This window comes from Dicentrarchus labrax, unplaced genomic scaffold (assembly GCF_905237075.1).
Source record: "Dicentrarchus labrax unplaced genomic scaffold, dlabrax2021, whole genome shotgun sequence".
Lineage (NCBI taxonomy): Eukaryota > Metazoa > Chordata > Actinopteri > Moronidae > Dicentrarchus > Dicentrarchus labrax.
The window spans coordinates 10,372,720-10,398,351 of record NW_026136707.1 but is presented as its reverse complement, the minus strand read 5'-3'; the positions used below and the strand labels follow the sequence as shown (position 1 = coordinate 10,398,351).

At 41.9% G+C, this 25,632-nt stretch overlaps 1 protein-coding gene across 1 annotated transcript in view; it reads left to right on the top strand.

The window, feature by feature from the left end:
• Positions 1-23,799, top strand: part of prkcg (protein kinase C, gamma) — a 24,906-nt gene extending 1,107 nt beyond the window's left edge. The window contains exons 1-17 of the mRNA XM_051406046.1: positions 1-7,216; positions 8,261-8,507; positions 12,898-12,929; positions 13,044-13,126; positions 14,082-14,193; positions 14,870-14,998; positions 15,113-15,269; positions 15,626-15,827; positions 16,345-16,539; positions 18,487-18,660; positions 18,978-19,069; positions 19,538-19,600; positions 19,775-19,913; positions 21,080-21,160; positions 21,354-21,461; positions 22,240-22,380; positions 23,232-23,799. The exon at positions 1-7,216 is cut by the window's left edge and continues 1,107 nt beyond it. Coding sequence (XP_051262006.1) covers positions 8,266-8,507; positions 12,898-12,929; positions 13,044-13,126; positions 14,082-14,193; positions 14,870-14,998; positions 15,113-15,269; positions 15,626-15,827; positions 16,345-16,539; positions 18,487-18,660; positions 18,978-19,069; positions 19,538-19,600; positions 19,775-19,913; positions 21,080-21,160; positions 21,354-21,461; positions 22,240-22,380; positions 23,232-23,393 — 2,112 coding nt within the window. The 5' untranslated portion in view covers positions 1-7,216; positions 8,261-8,265 and the 3' untranslated portion in view covers positions 23,394-23,799. The remainder of the gene's footprint in view (positions 7,217-8,260; positions 8,508-12,897; positions 12,930-13,043; positions 13,127-14,081; positions 14,194-14,869; positions 14,999-15,112; positions 15,270-15,625; positions 15,828-16,344; positions 16,540-18,486; positions 18,661-18,977; positions 19,070-19,537; positions 19,601-19,774; positions 19,914-21,079; positions 21,161-21,353; positions 21,462-22,239; positions 22,381-23,231) is intronic.
• Positions 23,800-25,632: the final 1,833 nt, after the last annotated feature.

The following is a 25,632-nucleotide window of genomic DNA, read 5'->3' as shown; positions in this document are numbered from 1 at the left end:
GAACATTTTTATGGATATCAAGTACAGGAATACATTTTTTATTTGATTAAATATACATTATATCATCTCAGATATGCTTTTATCTTGAAGTTGTAAAATATGTATGGTCTGGATTGGTCAGTTGATAAATATCTGCACCCAACACAGCTATCTATCTCTGTTAAACTCCTGCGTTCTCCCACCAGCTTCGTTCTTTTCCCCTCCATCCCCCTTCTTCTCCCTGCTGCAGCACCTCCCAGTCCCTCAGTCACTTCTGTTCCAACTTAATGGTCACACACATACACAAGCATTCACATGCACATACAGTACAGTGACGCACACACACACTCATGAACGGTGTGTGGGAATGGAAGGGGTGTGCTGCGTCCCTGCTGAGGTGCAACAGATTGATCCTGTACTGATCTGCCACCGGGTCCCTGGGGATTTGTAACGCATGTCTGCTGTGCAAGGCTTAACACTTTCTCCCACTCTCTTTCTGTCTTTGTCTCTCTCTCATTCTGTCTCTCTCTAGCGTCACAAGCATCGTCTCTTGCTATGCAGTGCAGTGGCCTTCGTACTCCCGCACCCTCTCACCCTCCATCTCTCTCAGTATTCTGCCAATAACAGGTTCCCTTCGTCTTTCTGTTTTGATCTTCTTTCAATTCTATTTCCTCTGACTGACTCTGTCATTTCATTTATTCCCTGCTCTACTCTATCTCTGGTTATCCCTTCCTTAAAATCATTCTGTCCTCCCCGTGGATTTTCCCTTTATACTGCATTGTATTGATAATTTTCTATTGTTTCTTCCACTACTCTTTTGCTGACACAGTTGTCTTTCTTATATATGTCTGTAGAAATATCTATATATCTGTATCGATATCCACTGAATGGCTAAATCTATATGCATGTATATGCACACACACTATACTCACACACGTAAAGTACATGTGGAAGGAAAGCGCTGTTTCTCTTTCATCATGTGTGCAGCGCCGCAGGGTTCTACAACTCATCGGCTTGATCTCTGAAGTTGAAAAAACACCCAAGCACCCTTTCATCTCATGCTTTAGATACACAGCCAATCTCTCGCTTCCTCCATTTTCACATGAGCCACACTGGGCCACGACCAGGGACAAATGAGCTAACTGACCCACAGCTTATACCACACTGTTTGCTTTTGTATGCGTGTGTGTGTGTGTGTGTGTGTGAGAGAGAGAGAGAGAGGGTATGTGCACAAATGTATCATCTTTTGTTTCTTCTGCATGTGTGTCTATTTGTACGTTAGCATGATAAGATGCTTTTGATAATTCCATGCAGCAGCAGTTGTAACAATCTGTGGCTATTTGATTAGTTGTAATGGTAATGAACACAGAGTAAATTTACACAGTATACCATTTTTAATGCAAATTTCTCCCCTTAATTTGGTTCACCAGGATCTCTGTCGATGTTTGATGAACTCAAGCTATTATACATCCTGAAGCAGCTTGTGTTTTCTGCTCTTATGCTGCATTATGCTCCAGCTAAAACTGGTCCGTTTTTATAAATATTTTTTAGTTTATCAATGTTAACTAGTGGCGCAAGAGAATATTTGGCATTTTTGCTTGAAAAATTAAATAAATGATCTATTATGAAAATAGAAATGTATTAACTTTCTGTGGATCAAATTAACAATTAATGGATTACCGTAATCACTTCAGCTCTAATGTAGGTTAGAGATCCATTGTGTATTCTATTTGTGTGTCATTTTGGTAATTTGGATATGTTTGTCTCCATTGTCAGAATGTACATTGGAAAGAATGAAAATCATTGTGTGCTAATAGTCCTTAAAATAGAGCTGTAACATCAACAGAAACAGGAGTTTGCTGTATGCTGCAGCCAATATGTTTGAAGCAACATTAGCACCACATCTAGGACACAATAATTATTCATACTACATCCTTGTTTGCCTCTGTGTGTGTGTGTGTGTGTGTGTGTGTGTGTGTGTGTGTGTGTGAGAGAGAGAGAGAGAGAGAGAGAGAGAGAGGGAGAGAGTGCATGTGTGTGTGTGCATGTGTAATGCCACCTATCCAAAGGGAATTCATCCTAGAAAACTGGGATGAAGATTAAGATATCGTCAGACTTTACCTTGTTCTCCCCTCGCCTCATTATCCAATCGCCCCTCTTACCCTGAATCTCTTGCCCTCCTGCTTTCATCCTTCCCCTTGAGCACATTTTGTTCACAACCTTCTCTTCCTCCCTGCAGCAGTAAGAAAGGTTTTGCAGCCTACAGCGGAGGCTTTGAGTTCTTGTTAGTATTTTGCACATACTGTGAATAGTAATACGTTTGAGCTCACATGCCTGTTTTCCTCATGTTAGTAGATGATCTATCGGCTTGGCCACGGTCCCAAACTCATTATAGCCAAGCCCTCAAACTCAACCTCAGTGGGGGAAGGATGTGCTTAACACAAATATTTTATTTATCCAGATAAAAAAATAATCAGTGGGCAGATAACATCACATTCTGTTGTTATTTAAATAAACAGAAACATATATGGAATAATGAAGTACCGACATGGTACTTGTCTAGTTTAAAGTGGCCATAATCAATATTTTAATATTAATAATGCATCACATGACTACTTGGTGTGAAAGGGTCACTCATATAGTGATGAAACCACAGCGAATGATCAACTCAGCAGTTTTAGTGTCTTTCCTCTCATTGTTTTGGGTTTTATGGCCTGCAACTTTTTTGACTCAATCTCATGCTATCATTGCAGCAGGGAGATGTTTTCTGCGGAAAAGAAACTAAGCTGTTTGCTGTATGCTACCTGCTCAGCACCAAATAACAGACAGCCGCAGTTAGCAACTGGTGAACTTAGCGGAGCATTAAGCAGCTAAAGAGCCAGATATTTACCTCAGGAGTTAGTGGAGACAGAAACATATAAAAGGAAAGGGAATGTTGGACTTCATCAGGTGGCCAGAAACACGACTCCTAAATACATGTTCCTCCGTTACTGTTGGATGTGTAAATAGGTAACTATTTGATATCATAATTTGCTAACATGATATCATATTGACCTGAAGTCCAACATTCGCTTTTCTTTTATTTGTCAGTGATGTGTTCATAGCTCGATTCCTCTGCATAAAAGTGTCCAAAAAAATCAGTTATTGCTGGTTTTAAAAAAGGCCAAAAGTTTTGAAATGATTATGAGTCCTATCTTTTTACAGTGCCAGGTTATACAAGCAAACAGTAGACTTATATATTTTCATCCACACACTGTACACAGTATATAAACAAACAATTTGAAACCGTAGCGAGAGGCAAGCAGTATACCAGAGCAACATATAAGATATTGGTACTAAAGAAAAAGTATGTAATAGATTATTGACTCAGGGTCATAAACATAATTCCTGGCACTAAAAAAGAGTTGTAAAGACATCATAACCAGTAAAAGGCTGTGCAAAACAATGTAATATTAAATAGACGAATATACGATTCCTCTCCCTCAGGTTCTCAGGCCTCCTGAGCCATCCACAAACCAAAATCCAAAATTACATTATCCAATAGATCAGATTTAATTTACACAACTGTTTCTCATTTGTATAGTTTTCCATTTTAGCAGTATTTGTTGTTGCAATGAGAGGCAGGTCAGCAGTAAAATAAATATGGAGAACAGGCTTATTTGCTTCAGCACTGAGAGTTTGTAGGCCATGTTGATGGACCCTAGTTGCCTGCCAACTGTCTCATCTGACTGGCGTGGAGGTTTGTTGCTCTCTTCCAAAAACACAGCCGACCACTCTTCATTAAAAAAGCAAATAGCACACCCCAACAGAAAAGCAATACAAGCAAACAGAGCCAATTGGTTCTGAAGAGACAAATTTAACAGGCAGATATGATTACCTCAGACACCACTTCTCCCCTGATTCCACAAACAACAGTTAGGCAAGTCAATTTGCCTTAATTTCATTGGAGGAGAAAGCCAGCCAGCCAGGTTGAAGTCAGTACTTGATGCGAGTGAGCGCTCGTTAGACGATAATGGATGCGTGTAATTGGTGAAGTGCTGATTGCTCCCCCAAAAAAGATTCCATCGGAGGAGAATTTTCTGTTTCATTAAGCCATGGTCAGAAATAATAAGATAGCCATCTGTAGACTGAGAGAGAAAAAGAGAGGGGGCTGGGATATGGAAAGTGCTCATGATCAGAAATGGGAGCAACAACTTCCAGAATTGTCATATAGTGGTATTCATTGTTAAGATGATAATAACTAAGAGACAGATTGTGGGTTTTGGGGGTGGGGGGTGGGGGGTTCTTCATTGATTTATACTCATTTTTTCTGTTGTAAAATATCATCTGTATATTTACTTTTATCTTCACTTCTGTGTTTTCTGTCATTTTCCCTACGCTCTTAATCACGCAGGCTGAATGTATGTGTTTTTCATTCTGCCATGTGTATACGTCTTCTTGGTTTACAGCCTTAATGCATCATTGGCTGGCTGCACACCAACTGGCTTTTATGGCCCGGGATCTGACACTGTAAAGCATGCTCCGATAGGCATGCAAACGCACACTGATACAGACACTTTAGAGCCACAAGTGCTTACTCATCACACCGCATGGAGGGAAAGCATTGTGAGCCGTTTATGTGCTTTGTTTTTCAATGCCCTGATTACGAAGGAGTGCATGGTCTACAGCTCATGTTTTTGTGCCCCTCTCTTTCTCTCTCTCTCTCTCTCTCTCTCACTATGTGAGCACATCTTCCTCATTTATTTGTGACAATAGAACAAGACATGACTCATCCAAGATAAGACAGATGAAGGGTGTGAGTCTTATGGGCCAGAAAATGAAGACAGTAATGGCAGTTCTATAGAAGTAGGTCCGGTGGCGGTTTGTGTGCAAGGAAAGCCCACTATCATTTCCAATCAGCTGCTAGTTCTGCATGACTAATGCTGAAATGACATATATCGTTGTCAGATAGGGCATGTTCACACAGCTGTTTTTTTTTTTTTTTTTTTTTAGATACAGGCATAATAATGACAGCTTCCAACACACACACACATTTGTGCACACTAGCTCACTCTTATCTTGCTGGCTGACACCATTTTGCTCTCTAACAATCTTGCTAATTATAATTGTTAATTAATTCTCTGCCAGTGTCCTCATCAGGAGACTAATAACCTACATTTCCATTAATTAGACCTTCAACCCTTCGCTCCCTCTCTCAGTCTCTCCGTCCCACTCCAATCCACCCCTTCGTCCCCTGCCTGCCTGCTTCCATGCTCCCGCCTGCTGCTCTCTTCTCCCAGGATTGTTCATAGACCATGTGCACACATGGAGTGTGATTAATTGTGTGTGTGTGTGTGTGTGTGTGTGTGTGTGATTGTGTGTGTTTGTTGCTTGTATCACTGACATTGCGGGGACAAACGGCAAAAAAGGCTGCTGTTTTAGGGTTAAAGGGATAGTTTGACATTTTTGTATTATTATATATATTATGAATATGCGTATTTGCTTTCTTGCCAAGAGTTAGATGGAAAGATTGAGATAATCATTTCTGTCTTTGTCTGTTGCTCGTAGGCCTATATGTAGCTGGAGCCAGCACCTTGTAAGCTTAGCTTAGCTTAGCATAAAGACTACAAACAGGTTGATGTTTGCCTGGCTCTGACTAAATGCAAAGTAAGAAAATCTGCCTACTGGCACCTCCAAAAGTACACTAATTAACACATTATAGTTGTCCAAGTCTCTGCTGGTTGCCTGGCAACTGGTCTGGCAGATAAACCCCCGAAAAACAGCAAATTGTTCTTTTTACACTTGTGCACTTGAGTTTTGTACGGATTAAACAAACAAGATATAAGCGTTAATGTGTGAGCTTTAGAGGTGCTAGTTGGAGTTTAATTGGACAGAGCCAGGTTTCCCTCTGCTTCCAGTCTTTAGCTAAGCTAACCAGCTTCTGGCTCCAGCTACAAATACCAGCTACATGAGAATGATATACATTTTCTCATCTGACTCTAGGTAAGAAAGCGAATAAGTGTCATAAATGTCAAATTATTCCTTTAAGACTTGGTTTATGTATCTTGAATGAATGTAAATCAATACAATGTCCTGCTAAGTGATAAAACAAGTTTCTGTGTGTGTGTGTGTGTGTGTGTGTGTGTGTGTGTGTGTGTGTGTGTGTGTGCCCTAGACGCTATGTGGGCAATCAATGGACAAACAGCCCCTCTCTCTTGGAAACTACTCTTCCCATCAGGCTTAGCTGACCTGGTTTCAGTGCACAGTGGAGCAGTGTTATCATGCCACCACTTGCTCTGATCTCTGAACAAATTACCAATGCAGTGAACATACTGTTAACTGCACTGTTGCACAAAAGATTAACACAGTTGTTTATTTCACAGGCCTGTTGATCCTTCAGTCATCTTGATCTGCTGCAAACTTCATGACTTTTAACAGTTTATCTCCACTTCTAACTATGCTTAACTATCCATTTCTCGGACTCTTTGTGCATGAAGCTCCCTGCTCTTCTCTTCCAGACTAGATACTCTCTCTCCTCTCCGTTTCCTCTCTCCGTCTGGCACTCGAGGAAGTGAGGGACAGTTGGCGCTTGCTTGTCCATACTGTATTGGTGGTGGCAAAATGGCAGCTTCTGTCTCATCCGTCCTCCTTCCTCTACCTCCCTCGCCCTCTCCTGAGAGGAGTAACCCAGATTTCAAAATGAATCGCCGCCTATTCCCCTCAATCTTTCTCCTCTCTCTCTCTCTCTCTCTCTCTCTCTCTCTCTCTCTCTCTCTCTCTCTCTCTCTCTCTCTTTCTCTCTTCCTCTCTCTCTCTTTCTCTCTCTCCATCTCTCGTCCTCTTCTTAGTAAAAAGAGAATCAATCTTGGAAAGAGAATACCACCTCTCTATCTCGTCCTCCTCCTCACCCTGCCTCTGGGTTAACGGATATATACCACTTTACTCGTCTATCTTTGATTCCTAGAAAGCTTGAATCTCCCAAAACGTTTGTTGCTTTCTCTTTTTGTTTTAATAGGTTTTTCTATTTCTTTTTATTTTCCTTTTTCGGCTGGTTCTTTCCAACTTTTCGCAGCACTGCTTCTCTTGGTTTTTCTGTCTTGTCTTCCCATCTTTCTCTTTTTTTGAGGTGACCAGCTACAGGTGTGACACCTTAGCCTTTCTTTTGAAGTGAGCCAAACGAAGAGAAGAGAAGGGGGAGAGGAAGAGAAGAAAGCTGTCCTGTAGTCGAGCCTTTCCTACAAAATCACAACCAATTCAGGTATTGTGTATATTTTCTTTGCCATGGGTCTGCACACATTTTTAGAACATATTTTTCTTATTATTTGACTAATTTCTGAGCACTGTGCCATTTTACCCACCATTCTCCTCTTCCACCCTTTTGATTGATTTGCTCCTGCTTCTTTGCTGAGACACCATCATTTCATCACATTTTTAACATCGGTTTTTGCTATGGGCTTATTTATTTATTCATTAAATCTCTGTTGGTGTTTCATTTATCATTTAGTAGGGTGCAACTCTTGCACCACAATCTCTCCAGCTAATATTTGCCGTTTTGCACTTTTTTCCGCACTTCTCATTCCCTATAGACATATACATATTATTCTAGTCCAAACTTTACTTCAGAAATGGGACTAATTGCTAATAAGGGCAGGCAGAAAGTCAAGAGAGGATACAGGCTCTAATATTGGAGCAGGTGGTGGGGGTGTTGTTGACATGGCAACAGGAGGTGCAGTTGACATGACGACCAGGGGGTGGAGGGGTATTCATATCTGCCAGGGAGATGGAGATATAAGGGGGTTCAGAGAGAGGGAGATGTAGGTAGAAAGGACAGGCAGTATGTGGGACACACAGTGAGTTGCACTAATCGTTTAGCGTCTAGGAGTCTCTTAGGAGAGTTCTGTCTCCGTATGTGAATTAACCTCCCTGTCTCCCTCATTACACCTCTCTTTTCTCTTTTACTCTCATACCTGTCGCTTTCCCTGTGCTCCCCCCATCTTCCTCTGCACTTCCGGTCCATTCATCCTTTCTCGATCTTTCTCTCCAACATGTCACTCATTCACCGCTCTCTACCCCACCTCCCTTGTGCCATTAATACAACTCCTGTCTCAACCATGACCCAGTACACTTTCCATCCCTCCCCCTCCTCCTTCTCCTCTTCCTCTTCCTCCCTCTCCCTGTTCTTGCTTCCTCCCCTCCTCCCTCTCATATGTTCAAGGTCTTTGCCTATACCCTCCTCACTGACACTCATCATCATCCACTCCCACTCTCCCTCCCTCACTCCTCTTCCTACTGTATCCTCCAGGCATCATGTCTACCCCGGTCTCCCCCTCCCCCTCTCTCTCCCCGTTGACACTGGCCTCCCCTACATCGGCAACCTCCCCCGGTGCCTCCCCTCTGCCCTCGCCCCTGTCCCCTCCACCCAGGGTGCCCGTGTTCCAGAGGAAGGGAGCGCTCAAACACAAGAGGATTGTGGAGGTGAAAGACCATCAGTTCACGGCCCGCTTCTTCAAACAGCCCACCTTCTGCAGCCACTGCACCGACTTCATCTGGTAACACACACACACATAAGCACTCACACACACAGCTGCACATTTACACAGAAACCAACCCGGCAGTTCATAAGCCGCCTCCTCAGGCATCCCACTACTCCATCTGACTCTGACTTTATCTGCACTTTTTCTTTCTTTCACCAAATCCAGCTGCCTGCTGGAGAAACTGCCCACACTCTGCAGCCACCACACTGACCTGATCTGATCATATAACCTCACCTCCACACTGCTGCCCACACAATACAAGAGTTACTTCTGGAACTCCATGTTCTCACACACATGCAGACACACATATATATTAACATATACAGTATACACACAATTAGGACACAGCTTTTCAGTATGAATGCTTGCACACAGAGTTGCACAAACACACACAAGGAATTATTCATACCTGAAAAGGGGTATTTTAGTAATTCAGTATGTCCTTCCATAAAGCTGGGGGACAGATTAAAATGAAAATGGTCAAAAAAGATGTCCTGACTTATAGTCCGTAATATGGGCCGAGTTTCAAAAATGCTGGATCCTGCATTCCCATAATTCAGTAACAAGTTTCTTTAGGGTTATTTTTCAGAGTTTGGAAAGTTCCTCTCGAGCCACCAAACACCTTCTGTTACTGTTTTTACAGGCTGAGTAGTAGTCCTCATGTAATGAGAAAACTGAACTTCATGTGTAAAACTGGTGGATTCACCTGTAGTGCAAATAAAAGTGTAGATTTCTGATAAAGTACTAATGTAGTAAAATGAACACAGGTATCAACGGTACTAATTCTAAAATTTAATCTGTTTTGCAGTGTTTGTTTGTATTTTAGATTTTTTTGTTAGATTTGAAAGGAGTTTTTGTGTAGGAGTAATTGTTACAAGTTGCTCCAGGTGGCGCTAGATCTACAGTACAGTAACTATGTTATTTTATAAACTGCTGGAGTTTACACTCAAGCTGCCCAATAAAAACCATGTATCTCCAAATTTGGATTCTTTATTTTAAGATAGGATTTAGTGCTCATTTATGCATTAAGAAAAGTCTCCCACTTCTACAATGATGTGATAAATCATTACAAAAATACAAAACAAGCAAGTTAGAAAGTTATGTGGTCACAAAGCTGAAAACTGGGCAAACTTGATGTTGTTGTTTTCACATGACAGGGATGATATGTTTTTTGCAAATTTGAATCTGCATTTTAAAATTGTAACCCATCCTGTGAATGCAGTGGGAAAATATATTCCGAAATTGAGTGGGGAAGCATTGTAAACAAACAACAAAGAAGAATAGAAAAGAAAAGAAAGGAAAAAGAAGTATTCAAGCAAAGTACCAGTGCCTAAAAACTGTACTGAAGTGCAGTACTTGAGTAAATGTATTTTGTTAATGTAAACCTCTGACTTGACAAGTACATGGGTATTCATGTAAATGTGTCTTCTATACAAACAACCATGCATTGAGCTTGTTCTGTCCAGTGAAGCCGGGGCTGTGTGTATGTAACTGGTTGTGCAACTGTGATGTCTGTGTGTGTGCCTGTGTTTGTGTGTGTGTGTGTGTGTGTGTGTGTGTGTGTGTGTGTGTGTGTGTGTGTGTGTGTGTGTGTTTGAACATATGGTGGGGGTGTATGTTGGATGCAGGGTGTAGCATGTGCCAGCAGCCTCTGGGTAGCTTTCAGGACATTTCTCCAACTGGCTGCTGTCTTGGCAACGGTAGCAGCACTTAGCTCAGGGTGAAAACTCTTTTCCTTCACACAGGATGTCAACCTGGGTGTTAAAGCCCCTGGGGGGGATTGGTAGATTAATTAAAGACTAAGAAAAGAGAGTCATAATTTTGAAATGTAAATATCTTGTTTATTAAGTCAGGCTCTAAAAGGGAATGGGTTGTATCTCTATGACTCCTTTGATTATTAATGCAGTGAAGTTGTCTCAAAAGGAAAAAAAAGTGACATTGGTGTCACAACTCAATCTTATGTGTGGTTTAATGTGGGACAAATAAACAGTTGTTCTTAAAGGACCAGTGTGTAGTATTTATAATGATCTATTGGCAGAAATTGAATATAGGATTCAGTGTTTCCTCTAGGATTATTTTTAGCAGTGGGGGCAGGGCCGTCCGCACACCCCCCCGTCCTGTCACGCCGGGAAACGTTTTACGTATGAAACAGAAGTGACACTTCGCTGCGACACAAACAATTATATTTACTGTTTTAATGTTTCCAGATGTTTGATATCAGGACGTTGAGCTGAGAACTGACAAGTTGAACGTTGTCCAATTAAAACGGACCCACCGCGGTGACGTTTTTGGTGGAGCTGTTAGTTTAATAGTCAACTTGGAAGAAAGCGAACATTTTGACAATAAGCTACATCAACACAACAGTATGTGGAGTTAAACTGGACAGCCCCAATAACCTCTGAATAGTTCTACTTGTTGTTAAATTGTAATGTGAGCGGCAGCCAGTGGGGGTGCATTATGTCGGCAGGATCATTTAAAAGGCAACCGTGACTACATTGTGCGTCTGCCCCATTTCTGATACCGTGGCGGCAGAAATTTAACACCGGCGGGCCGCCGCTCCAAAATCAACATAGAGGAAACACTGGTATTTATGTTTTCATTAGTGTAAATAAGAAAATAATCTGTTGTTTTTTTGTTACCTTTAAATTAGCTCTTCTTATCTACATAGGGAGCAGGTCCTCATCCATGGAGGCCGCCATGTCGCACTGTTGTGTTTCCATAGTAGCCTAAAATGAACAAACACTGGCTTTAGAGAGATCCTTTCACGTTTCTATGCTACCAGAAGATCACCATAGGTTCTCCTGCAAGCTTGTAAAAATAGGGGTGAGTGGAGGGGTATTCAGTTGGTTGCTATCTGCAACCTCATCGATAGACGACACTTAATCATACAAATTGGACCTTTAAGTTAAAGCTCAAATGTGTAAAATTTAGGAGGATCTATTGGAATATAATATTCATGAGTATATTTTTTATTATTGTATAATCACAACAAATGTTTCTAACGTAGCCCAGAATGGACATGGACCAAACACTGCTTCTAGATAGGGTCGTTGATGTTTTTCGCGTGTTTTGTGGCCACCATAGATTCTTCTACGAGCTTGGAGGGTGGGGGTAAAGCAAAGTAGTAGCCATCTGCAACTACACGGCTAGATGCCACTAAATCCTACATACTGGTCCTTTAAGAGCTCTGGTTCTAACACTGAACATCACTGAATAAAAACATCCAGTGGTCTCCGGTACTTCAAACAGATCCAAGGACAGATCCTACAGGCATCTTTAACGGCAGATGTTTTGACTTGTCATAGTAGGAAAAGCACAGGTGCTACAAATAACATTACAATAACAAATGACAATAATGGGTCTGTTCCAGGAAGTCATGACGGTGTGACAGTGAACAAACATGCACAATACCAGGACCATGAAACTGAAGCAGCTTAGTGGAATTTTACCATCATTACTTTTCATTTTCATTGATTTGTAATCAGTACTTTACAGTCCAGAATGTTTTTGAGTATTCTGGTCAATTAAATAGCGTGCACCTTTTTTTTTTTTAATGGCATGTGTTTGGAGAGGTGTTTCAATGCATCGTTAAATTTAAAATGCAGTGAATTCCCTCTGATATCTGGCCGGCAAGCAACACTGTCAGGTCTCTCCAAATCCATATCTGGTTCTCTAATGCTCTCTGCTGGTCAAAAAGCAGAACTGGCCTCATACACTCAGTGCTGCAGACAGAGACTTCTGTTGAATGCTGATCAAGGATCAGATTACCCTCTGCAACCCCATCTTTAATTATTACTCATCCAGATGGTGAACTGATTTTAGATCAGTGATTATGGTCAGTTTCCTATGAACCCAAGGGCCTCTCCAGTATAATTGTGGAGGAGTTCTCAGCGATGTCTTGTTCATCTTGCCTTTCTAAACCTCCTAATCAAAAGTTGATTCACAGCAGGCAAGCCGCTGAGTGGACTCTTTAGTCAATCAATGGCTTTAATTATTCAATTAAAGCTCTAAGGAGACACTGGAAACTAGCCAACACCGCAGTTCTGGAAACAGGAGAATTGTGTTTATGTGTGTGTGTGTGTGTGTGTGTGTGTGTGTGTGTGTGACAATAATTGAGACTGTCCTGCTTGACCTGGTCAGCAGTGCGGTTTAGGTACGAAAACTTAAAACTTAACACGTAATGACTTTGTTTATAAAGTTGGTAGTCTCTGACACAGCTAATAGTGTTTGTTTTTTGATGAGACAGAGTTTGTTCTCAACTAATGCAACAGCCCTATCTTTGTCTTGGCAGCATTATCTATACTCTTCCGGCTTAAAAAACAGCCTCAGAAGCAAAGTATTTCACCTTAAAGAGGAGTAGAGAAGATTGTGTTTGTGTCTTAATCTATGTGTCTTTTTCTCTCAGGGGCATCGGCAAACAGGGATTCCAATGTCAAGGTAAAGATAGACTCTGTGTTATTGTCTTTTTCCACACTATTTAATCTTCTCATAAGATTTTCTCAGTGTGACTGATTCATTTTTTGAGGATATTTTTTTCTATCTTTCCTCTAGTTTGCAGTTTTGTGGTCCACAAAAGATGTCACGAGTTTGTGACCTTCACTTGTCCTGGGTCTGTGACAGGCCCCAGGCCAGATGTGAGCATATGTGTCAGCGCTTTCACGTTTACTTGCCTCTTAAATTCTTGTTTTCCATTTTCGTCAAGATTTACCTTGTCATCATTGTCATATTTAGCCATCCGCTCATTGCCAGTAACACATGTGCATGACTCATCTGTCAATCCATACATCCTTCGCATCGCACAGCCTTGTCTCATCTGTGACGTCTGCACTCATGTCATGTCATCCTACAAGGCCTCCCAGATGCAGGGAGTTGGAGATAGAGAGTGGGGGAGATAGAGGTGGAGGGTAGGAGGGACTGATAAGAGGGAGAATTAGAGGGGGGGAGAGCAACAGACTGCTCAGTCTTCCTCTCTGTGGCATTTTGAGGATTTCAGGGAGATTTGTCTTTTCTTTACGTTTTTTTTCTAGCAGCCAAATAAACTGCCTCAGAAATGAGGTCAAGGGGAACATGTGTGTATGTGTACGTGAGTTTGAGTGAAAACGGATAAGAGAGTGAAAGGAACACACACAGAGGGAAAAGAGGAGGTGTTTTTAAATAGCAACTCAGAGGGGCGAGGGAAGGAAAACTGTTTGGGAGAAGGTGGAGTGTGGAGTGTGGAGAGCGGTGGTGGTGGTGGGCTCTCTGAGCTGAAGAGAGATAAAAATGATTCATCCCTCTCTGCACAGTGTACACACACACACACACACACACACACACACACACACATACATACTCACACACAGCTTTGCCTAGATGCACGCTCATTTATATGTCCTCTCCCAGTGGAGAAATCTAATTGGCTTGTCCATGAATACCCCACTCAACATCTCTCCACTAATCATACACTGCATGTGTGTAAAAGTGTGTGTGTTCACAGTTTATTCCATGGTCACTCTGTGTGTGTGTGTGTGTGTGTGTGTGTGTGTGTGTGTGTGTGTGTTTGTGTATGCGTGTGAGTTCTCAATGCAGATTGTTTCTGCTATATTTCAGGACCTGAAGAGTCAACACACATTTAAGGTCCAGACTTACTCCAGTCCCACCTTCTGCGACCACTGCGGCTCGTTGCTATACGGCCTCATACACCAGGGCATGAAATGTTCCAGTGAGTTTCAGCACATATAACAGTGTAATAAATCTCTGTGTGTGTGTACTTGTATTAATCATGTTGTGTGGATAAAAGTCAGTTTACACATGAGACCCATTATGGAGACACACCTCCCAGCTAGGGAAGAAAGCTGGTCCCAGCTAAATTAGCCTCCAAAATTTAGAGTTGGTTACGTTTATGTTTTGGGGAATACACAATATTCACTTGCTTGAGTTTAGACTAGGAGTATCTCCAGTATGTACCTTGTAAAAACACAACTTGTCATTTCTACACTAAAGGTTTTGTACACGCTAAAGAAATTAGATATAACATGTTAATCAGTGAGCTTTAGAGTTGCTCAACTTTGTTACCTTCAGCTGCTAGCTGTGTCCTCCTGTCTCCAGACTTTATACTTAATATATAATACATACATATGAGAGTGGTCTTCTTATTTAACTCTCAGCAAGAAAGCGGATAAGTGTATTTCCCAGTATCTTTATGGTTAGCGTCAGGTACAGGTGTTTTTCAGTGTCTTGAACTATGAACATTTTGGTTATGTGGTATTCACCTTAACCATTACGTCACTAAGACCTAACATTTTATCATTTTGGAACCAGCTATTTTTATCTTTTGATCGAAAATATGTCACACATGCATTTGTTTTTTTCTAACTTGTGTATTTTTGTACTGTGAGGTTGTGACATGAACGTCCATCGACGGTGTGAGACAAGTGTTCCCAGTCTCTGTGGACAAGACCATACAGAGAAGAGAGGAAGGATCCACCTGACTATCAGAGGAGAGTCTGAGGAAGTCTTTGTAACAGGTGAGAGGACCCCGCTAGAATATGGGAAGTCATGTTTTAAAACAAAAAGTAGGATTACACGGGTAATGAAGGATTTCTCACTCTGTACCTTTTATTATTCTATTTTCTCTGCAGTGCGGGAGGCTCGTAACCTGATGCCCATGGATCCAAACGGCCTGTCAGACCCGTATGTTAAACTGAAATTGATTCCGGACCCCAAGAGCCACAGCAAACAGAAGACCAAGACCATCCGCTCAACACTAAATCCCGTCTGGAATGAGAGTTTCACCTTGTGAGTCCTTGTGAACTTTAATCCAAGGTTGAAAATGTACATGGATATGGGGCAAGATATGTTTTCAGAAAATAAAATGTCCTGCGAATTGGAAATACTGAGTTAAGAAAGGACTCTGAAAGAAATAGATAGAATATATGGTTGATCGTATCTGAATATATACAGCTTATTGTACATCAACAGTGTTAACATTTTACCTTTTACTACCTTTATATCAGCATTTTTCTGATATTCAGTAGAATTGAGATATTAGGAAATTGCTTCAAAAACAAAATAAATCCTCCTGTGTCTTTGTGCATTGTTGTGTCGACAGTGAGCTAACTCTCCCCAGTGACTGTGAGTGTTTGTCTCTCCAGCTCAGTGCGCGGTCACCAGTGGGACAGGCGACTGTCTGTGGAGGTATGGGACTGGGACCGCACATCTAGGAACGATTTCATGGGAGCGCTGTCATTTGGAGTGAGTGAGATCTTCAGGCGTCCTATCAGCGGCTGGTTCAAACTGCTGGCCCAAGATGAGGGAGAGTACTACAACATCCCCGTGCCAGACCCAGACCTGCAGGTAGAAAACTTTACTCCAGTGCAGACGAAAAAGTAATCAGTTGGTCATCATGGTGAACAAAAAGCAACAGTGGAGATATTTATACCTCTATTCAGCCCTTTATTTGTTACCATGCTAATGACCATTTATCCTAAGGCCTTGGCATAGCCTTTATCAGCTTATAATTACCTACATCTAATATACAACAGCTGCCACTGCTCACACTGGGTCAGGATCTTGAACTGTCCCTCGGCTTACAATTCTATCTGAGGAAGAAAAAACATGGAAGATTTATGCCTGGTGTTATCTAAATAATTAGATAATAAATTATATGAGGTCCCCTCCCTTCCCTGTTACATCCTGTCTCCACCAGGGTGCAGGATTGTTCTGCCTGACTATAACCTAAAACTAGGGGTAGGAAGGAGTTTGTCTGGTGTTCAGGTGTTGTGTGTGTGTGTGTGTGTGTGTGTGTGTGTGTGTGTGTGGCTGGACTGCATCCAACCATTCATCTCTCAATCCTCCCACTACGATTCTTCAGGAGCCTCAGCCAGACGCCACAACACCATCTCTGCCTCAAGCGATACCTGTCCCACTGTCTGAAGTGTTCCCTGTGGCTCTGTCCCCGACCCCTGTACCATGTCCTCCTGTCCACACCCCAGGCCCTGCCAAAGTCAGAGTGGGCATGCATGACTTCAACTTCCTCATGGTGCTGGGCAAAGGCAGCTTTGGCAAGGTAAACACAGCAGCCACTGAGACCAAATGTCATCTTTTCTGCACACAATCAGAACCTCTTATCCAACAGCTGTAAGTGATATCAAAGAGGTCATTCATGCTTAAAACAACAAAGATCATTCCTGGCTTTAAATGATTTCTTCTATTGATGGACTTGACCTTTAAGTGGCATTTCGTACAGCAGCTCCCGGGCAGAGCAAGGCAGAATTTCTTTTGAAAAAAAAACAAAAAAAAACTCTTGCTTACTAACACACTCATTGTCTCTCCTACTACTGCCAAATGATTCATTTAACCCTTAGCGTCTTCCTTAGTGTTGTCAGCAGTCGTGAGCTCAGGCTGGCTGGCTTCCTACATGCCACACAAGCAGACAATCCTCCTGGAGGTGTTCATTTCAAGGGAGTCTCTGCTCTCCATTTTCTCTTTAATTCCCCTGTAGATGAGGCATAATGAAGAGAATGGAGTTTTGAGTCCTTCTTCATCCTCTGAAATCCCCTTGTGCTGTTTCATAACTGTCAGAGGAGAGTCTACAGAAGACAGGAGAAATAGACTCGACTTACGTAAGATGTGAGAAAAAAAAAAACGACCCAAGAAGGAGAGACAGACCCCGGGGCTGCTGAGTGAGGGGAAGTGAGAAAGAGACAGACAGAGATAGAGAGAAAAAGGAAAGGATTACTGTGCTGCAGAAAGTGACTGAATGACCAAAAGGAAAAGGGATAACAAGAGCGGAAAAAGAGGAAAAAGTATATGTGACTGTGTTAGTAAGATTTGTAATATTCTGAAGGGTGATGAGTCCCATTTTTATGTGAGACCACGGGGAAGAGCTGGAGACACGATCACAGAGGACGGCAGGATTCCTCTCAGTGACTGGCAGTTCATCAATAGCACACACACACACGCTACACGCGCAGCCTTCTTCACAAGCACCTTTGTGTAGTCACATTGATTTCTGAAAGATGAAACTGTGTAATTTTCTGTATATTCAACCACTATTTGAAAGTAAAATGAGATCCTTTATCCTGCTAGCCAGCGACCATTACATCACAGCACTGCAGGTTGGCCAGATAATTTTAAACAGTGTTGTTGTCAGCACTTTCCAGTGCTCTTGACCATATCTTTCCCATGAACCACAGTAAAACCTGGGTCACGCAGCTCTCATTGTAGAAAATTACTGCATCATTAGAGCAACCCGCTTGCAGCCAGTTTCACAGGAGTGTGAAAATAGCCACTGAATGTGTTTTTAATGTCTGATAAAAACACGAGAGCTGCTTCGCTTTTTCATTTATGATATTAACATGTCTTGAAATCTTCAGGCGTACAGCGGCTTTAATTAAACATTGCTTCAGTTATTTCAATATGTCTGGATAAATGTGCACAGTAACTTTCTGAACTTTCTTCATCATCTGTCCATCTATGTTATAACTTTTTTCTCTTGCACTACTCTACTTTCTTACTGCTATTTGGATTTTTTGATAATGGACACCAGATACAAGTCCTAGCTTGGCATAAAATCATCAAAATATTGCAAATTTGCCCCAAAAGCACATAATTTTATTAAAACAGCAAGAACTAGTTTCCACCCAACTAGAGCACCTTGTAACTCATAACACAATGACCTAAAAAATGTTCAGTACTGGCAGCGTTACAGTACATGGATAATTCTATTTAAAGTTAGAAATGAAGCTTGAGTGAGAGAGCAATGAAAAACTAAATTATCCCTGCTTTGATGCACAGGCTACTGTTCTGTCATCTGCATGAGGAATTTAAAAAAAGTGAATTTTGGAATTGAAAAAGCTTTTTAAGCTGTTGTACTCATCATTCTCTTCTTATCTTCATGCCAGACAGCTGGTGTAGTGTTGACTGTAAATACGCACTGTGTGTATTTATGGACTCCTTTAAAATTCTTGTTTTGCTGTTACAGTGACTTTCCCTCCTCTCTGTCTCTGTACAGGTGCTGCTGGCAGAGGAGCGAGGCAGCGAGCGTCTGTTCGCAGTGAAAGTGTTGAAGAAAGACGTTCTCTTCCAGGACGAGGACACAGAGAGCGCCCTGGTGGAGAGGAGGGTTCTAGCGCTTTCCTCTCGCCCTCACTTCCTCACATCACTCTACTGCGCCTTCCAGACTGAGGTGTGTGTGTATGTGTAGGTCTGTGTGTGTAGAAGGTCTACTGTGTCCTAAATGAACCGCATAACTTTCATTAAATTGTCCATAAACCTGCCTGACATTTTAGCTGCGCAGCCCTCCGAGGAGTTTTTTCACTCCAGGTTGGCTGAGAATTTTGATTAATAAATCAAATAATTAGCTTGCTTTCTTTAACAAGGTCTTTGGTCCTGGAGGACAGGTTTTAACAGATTGCTTTTTAATTTGGACAAGAAGTGATTATGTATGGAGAGTGTGTGTATATATATGTGTGTGTGTGTGTGTGTCTCCATGTGTTTCTGCAGGACCGTCTTTATTATGTGATGGAATATGTCAACGGAGGAGACCTGATGTTTCACATTCAGATAGTTGGCAAGTTCAAAGAGCCTCATGCAGCGTATGTAGTCAAAAAGCTCCTTTCTTCTACTTTTAATCACAGTCCTCATCTACATCTTCTTATTTCCTGCCTTTCTTTTATTCCCTGTTCCTTTACATATACACCCATCTCTTAGCTTTGTTCATTATACCTGGTGACTCATAAAAAGTCATCAGCTCAAGTACCAGCTCTCTTCTCTTTCCCGCGACTTTCTCCTCCCACTAATCTCATCCTCTCATATACATTTTCCCTCCTCCTGGCTGCTCATCTAATCAATAATCTTTGATCAATCATCTAAAACTAATTCTTACCATGTTGCTCATTTCTAGCTCTTCATCTTTCTGCCTTTCATCTATATGGTTACTCTCCCTTTCATCACCCTCTTGAGCTCCATTCCCTCACTCCACGCTGAAAACCTTGGCCAATTTTCTGAAAGATAAAGCTACCAGTAGTGAGTCTCTCACCCCTCCTCCATCTCTCTCCCTCCAGGTTTTATGCAGCAGAGATAGCAGTCGGCCTCTTCTTCCTCCACAGCAAAGGCATCATCTACAGGTAGAGAATTGGGCTGCTCATCTAACATGGCCTGGTTCGGCACTGTCATTGCTCTGCAGTGCAGCACACAGACGTGACACAGATTTATCATGTCTTTTGTAGATAATGACTGTTATAAAGATGTTATCTATCAAAATGATTCATGCCACTGTGATCAATCTCCTCCTTTCTCAGGGATCTAAAGCTGGATAATGTGCTGCTTGACAGCGAGGGCCACATAAAGATAGCTGACTTCGGGATGTGCAGGGAGGGCATGTTTGAGGACGACACCACGCGCACATTCTGCGGCACCCCTGACTACATCGCCCCTGAGGTACGCTGACCCCTGCTCTCATTTCATGGTCCAGACTAACTCCTGAGCTTCCCTCATTTGTTACTTAGATCCCTAATTTCCCCACGTCTCACCCCTGTCTCCCCCTCTTCACTTGTTTGACCTGTTTTGCAGCGCTGTGAGACGGCGAGTTGCTTCGTTGCAGCTCCTCTCATCCCCTCCGTCCTCTCTGACCTTGTCAGCATTTTTGAATAATTAACTTCACATGATTCAATTAGCAGTGGTGTGTGTTGTGCTACGAGAATGTTGCATAGAAATCACAGTTGTCCTTCAGAGACCTTGTATTACCAGTTTTGTCTTACTGCAGTTGACAACTTAAGGTGATTAACTCCCACGAAAGCAACACAAGCCACTAAAAACTAACTGAAGAATCTCAAAAGGATTTCATTGATGATGATAACATTCCAGCCGGAAAACAGCGGAGGTGGTTTAGCTTGGCACCCTTTTGAAATGCTAAATATCAAAACTCTGTGCTGTATAATGTTAACCTTACAAATTGTTTTGGATATGTATGTATGTGTTTCTGTCTCAAGTCATCATAAACAAAATATATTCAGAGAAAGAGTGAAGGAGATATCCAGCTTGTTTGCTTTGTGGACTTGTTGGAGACAGAGAGAAAAGATGTGACTATTGTGCCCATCTTTGATATTGTAAACCTTGCTATGGAACCCCTGGGTATTGACTCTCTTATGTAAACACCCATTGATTCTCCTGCATCTGCCATTTTGGAAGAGATACAATATATTTCCCCAGGGGCTGGGAATTGTTCCCTTGTGCCCTCCCCCCTCCCCTGAACACACGCACACACACACACACACACACACACACACACACACACACACACACACACACACACATACACACACACACACACACACAAACTGGGGAAATAAACAAACACACAAATCCAAAGTCATGTGCTGATTATTTCTGAGCTCATTCATATATTTACCCTCCCTAATGCCATACTTTCCCTTTTCCTCTCTCTGCTTTTCACTCCGGCTCTCTCTGATAGCTGCATATCATCCAAGCAGCCAACTGCTACAGCTGCGCTTTCCCTCACTCTCCCTGTCTTCTTTCTACTTCCTTATCTCTGCACACCCGTTCTTCCCCTTTATCTCCTCTCCTTTTCTCACCATCCTTTTCAGATTGTGGCATATCAGCCTTATGATAAAGCGGTAGACTGGTGGTCCTATGGAGTACTGCTGTATGAAATGCTGGCAGGACAGGTAATACTCAGCTTAATCCTAACAATAGACCCGTGTGCACACACACTTAAGCCTCCAGTACTTGTCCTTTGTAATCACTTCAAAAGACTTTCAAAAGAACTTTAATTTCAATGTATTTGCTTTCAATTTGCTCACAGGGCTTCATGGTTACTCTCTTTTTTTCTTCTTTTCTTTCTCTATCTTTTTCTTCCAGCCACCATTTGATGGTATTGACGAGGAGGAGCTGTTTCAGTCCATTATGGAGCAGTGTGTCTCATACCCGAAAAGTCTCTCTCGTGAAGCTGTTGCTATCTGCAAGGGAGTAAGTCGCCCTTCATCTTCTTCTTACTCATAACTTTTATGATAAATGTAAATGTAATGTTGTTTTCCCTCTATGGGAACTCTGAAAATCTGCTCCCTGCAAGGGAAACCATTGACTTTTAAGGTGAAAGGGATAGTTTGACATTTTAGAAAATGTGCTTATTTGCTTTCTTGCTGTGACTTAGATAAAAAGATTAATACGACTCTCATATCTGTCTGTTAACCATGATGCTAGAGCCAGCAGCCATTAGCGTAACTTAGAATAAACACTGGTATAGTGGGAAACATCTAGCCTGGCTCTGTCTGAAGGTAAAGCTCAATAAGTAACATATATATATATATATAATTTGTTTAATTACTACTTCTATTTCTTGGCCGGGTACAGTGACTTGCTGAGGTTTTGTTGCCAAGGAATACATAATAATAGTTATTGTTACACTTAGTTACAGAGCCATGCTAGCTGTTTACAGTCTTTATGCTAAGCTAAGCTAAACCCCTGCTGGCTGTAGCTTCGTACTTACAATACAGACATGAGAGTGGGATCAATCTTCTTATTGAATCATATGTTTCCAAAAAAGATCACGCTTTACAATGCACACACAATGTGTATAAACGCATAAGTAAATCCAAAAAATTTATATATAATAATATTTGAAAATACAGCAAAGCTTACCATGTACATTGTTGACTACTTAAACAAAATAAGAACATAAACTCTACCCATCATTTTGATAATTTTTTTCCACTTTTTTCCCTCCTATTCTTCACTCCTCCCCAAGCTCCTGACGAAGAACCCGGCCAAGCGTCTTGGTGGAGGAGAGGAAGGAGAGAGAGAGATCAGGGAACATCCATTCTTCCGCTGGATTGACTGGGACCGTCTGGAGAGATTGGAGATCCAGGCGCCCTTCAAACCCAGAACTGTCAGTTGAACAGATGGAAAACAGACTCTATAGACTTGTTTACTTTCTGTCTATCGTTCTTTCTTTCTTTCTTTCTTTCTTTCTTTCTTTCTTATCACTCTCCTCTCTAGTCCGCCTCTCTTCCTTTCTCTCTGACTCTGTCTCTCTGAAGACACTTTTAGGGAATTAAAGCTGTCACTTTCCTCCATCTGTCTCTTCTCTCTAAAACTCCCACGCCTTCCCCCATTTCTTTGCATGCTTCCTCTCTCAGCCGTCCTCACTGTGTTGGCCATTTCAGCCTTCTCTGCTTTTCTCTGTTCAAATGGCCCCATCTCTCCCTCTTCCCCCCCCATTCCCCTCTCTTGTCTCTTTTTCATCACCTCCGCTGGCTCCTAGAGATGGGCTTTGAGCGTTCAGGAACAGACAGTCTGATTATAATAGACGGGACCCTCCGACCTTGAGGTCCTGCCTACTCCTCCCATATGCAAATGTATGTCATCATTAGCCTGCCACACGCCAGTTTGCGGTCCGGTTGGCCAATGCTGAGGTGTGCCTTGAGTGAGCTGAGTATGCTCAGGGGTTAGAGGCCAGGCCCATTAGCCAAATGAGATTCATATCATCCAGAAGAACGGCTGTCGTACTCTGTTAAGGAGCAAGAAAGGAGACGTGAGCAGCTTTCTTCCAACAGTAGGTGTGGTAGAGAGCTCCTTAGAGAGAAAAGGAGGGTGTGGGTGAGAAAAAGAGAAGCGGAGGTGGTGTCTTTTTATAGTTTGACTTTTCTTATGTTGTGTCTTTTTTCAGGAGAAGGATGATGGTGTGTACACAATCAACCACATATGTTTGAATATGCATGTTCTCTTCTTCTTCATCAGGGTGGGAAAAAAGGTGAAAATTTCGACAAGTTCTTCACAGCAGCTCCGTCAGTGCTCACCCCGTCTGACCCGGATGTACTCGCAGCTATAAATCAGGAAGACTTCCAGGGCTTCTCCTTCCTAAACCCAGACTTTGCCCCGTCGCCTCTCACCGCTGTTTGAAAATGGCTCCCAAACCTGCTCCAACAACCCCTCCAAGTGTACCTAAGCTACCCTGTTACCCTCCGTAATAGTAGTTTTATAACAGAAGTTGAACTAGCAGTATTAAAGACACCTCTCATAACCAAATCCTAACGTTTACATGAAAATGCCAAGACACCTTTATATTCATGCACTCTCTTTGATGTATGTATTTTATCTTGATAGTCACAGAATATGTTGCAGCAATGCAAACAAAGCCAGTATTCTACTATAGATTTCCATCTTAGAGTTTTTTGTAAGGCATCCCTTAACTTGATATAAGAGTACTGTAGTATGAACCTGATAAATGAATCTCTTTGCATGCAATGTTTTTAGAATGAGTTCCTCTGACACACTAGTTTTCTATAGCATAGATTAGTCAAGAAAATATACCTGTATAACTCTACAACCAATTAATTTAAAACTTTTCCCATTACTTTGATTAGAATAATTTTGTGTTGTAAGAAGACGGTAGGCAAAACAAGGCACTTTTTAATCATTTTGCAGTTCATACACACAAATAAAAATGTTCTTAGCGGGTATATTCCAGTCGTATGACAGTCGAACATTGCGTTTATACACAGTACATTAATTCAGCACCAGGAGCACTATAATGTCTATTCTAAATATCTATCTTACTCTGTTTGTGTGTGTGTGAGTGTTTGACTGTGACGCAAACTGAGCGAGTAGCCTTTTTATTTCATTAGACTGGCAGCCTGTGGATTCCTCTGGCCTGGCCTGGCCTCTCATTTTAACGTCACACCGGTGACCTCAGATGACCCGCTGAGACGCTAAAACAATGCAGCGGGCACAGTTAATGTGACAGTTAATGTGGCTACAGCGCTGCCCCCCAGCTCATGCCCACTCTGCCTGATTCTATTATCACTGAGAGGAAGTCCTCACATTACTGCCACAGTTTGGACTGCATCATTTCTCTGTTATTGTTTTTTTATAATGTCTCTGTTTTTCTTTAGCAAGGTGTAGAATTAGGCCTGTCCACATTGCAATACACAGTGTCTGTGCTCCTTAATGACATCCTACAACTGCACTGCCTTAGAAAATATGCCTCTTAATAACGTTTTCTCCATCTGAAACAAGAAGCTTGTTCAGGTACTTTATTATTTCTGTGGTGTATGCCATAAAGCTTTTTGCTGTGTAATGACGTACTCACAGCATTGATTAGGCGTAATTAAAAGTGAGGCTCACTGGGACTGTTCAATACATGGAAAATATTAGCAACGCTGTCATTAAACACTATCTGAGCAGGGCAGGTGGCTGCAAACATACAGTTTAATAATCCCATTTCAGTGCTCTTATCTCACAAAACAGCTGGTCGTTTCACACAGAAATCTGTTGGATTTTCCATTAAAGCATCTTAATGATTTTTTTCTTTATAATAATTACAACCATTTTTCGTCCAGAGGAGCAAAATCAGACAGATTTGCTTTGTGTTTGTCACTGTAATAGTGGCCAACTGTAAAAGGTCAGAGCAGTGAATGTGATGACAGCTCAGTTTGAGTGGAGGTCAAATGCCTCACAACACACAATACTTCAATACGATAAATAATGCAATCAATAATAGATAATAAAATAGATGATTTATGAATTTATGTATCTGTTAGGTGAGTTAAAGTTCTGTTTTGTATGTGCTGGAGAAAGAACTTGGAAATAAACTGACTGAAAAAAACATGAAACAAGAAGTGTTTCATTCTGTTGATTTTGTGTGAAGCAGCTGAGAAACAAACACGCACAGGCTCACGGTTTGTCTTCTCCACACGCCTCTCTGTCACGCTCACTCCCTCTCCCTCACTTTCACACATACTCACGCTCAAAAGTGCAATCTCAAGCATGTGCGCACACACACACATACACACACATACACCCTTACACACACACACACACACACACACACACACACACACACACACACACACACACACACACACACACACACAGAAGATGCTGACCCCTCTATTTACTGTACGGTACTGTAGTTGTCGAACCAGCAAAACCACCTCTCAGGTTCTCACTTTCACTCCCTCCTCCTCTTCTGAAGCAGCCTTGCACTCTCTCCTCCTCCCCCCTCCTTCAGCCCTGCCCACCTCCCTCCCTCCAGCATCATGATGGGACTAATATCCCCATAGAGATCTCAGTTATAACAGGTTGACCTTCACATTAAAATCTCATCAACTTCCCATCTCCCTCTCTACCTCCCTCTCTA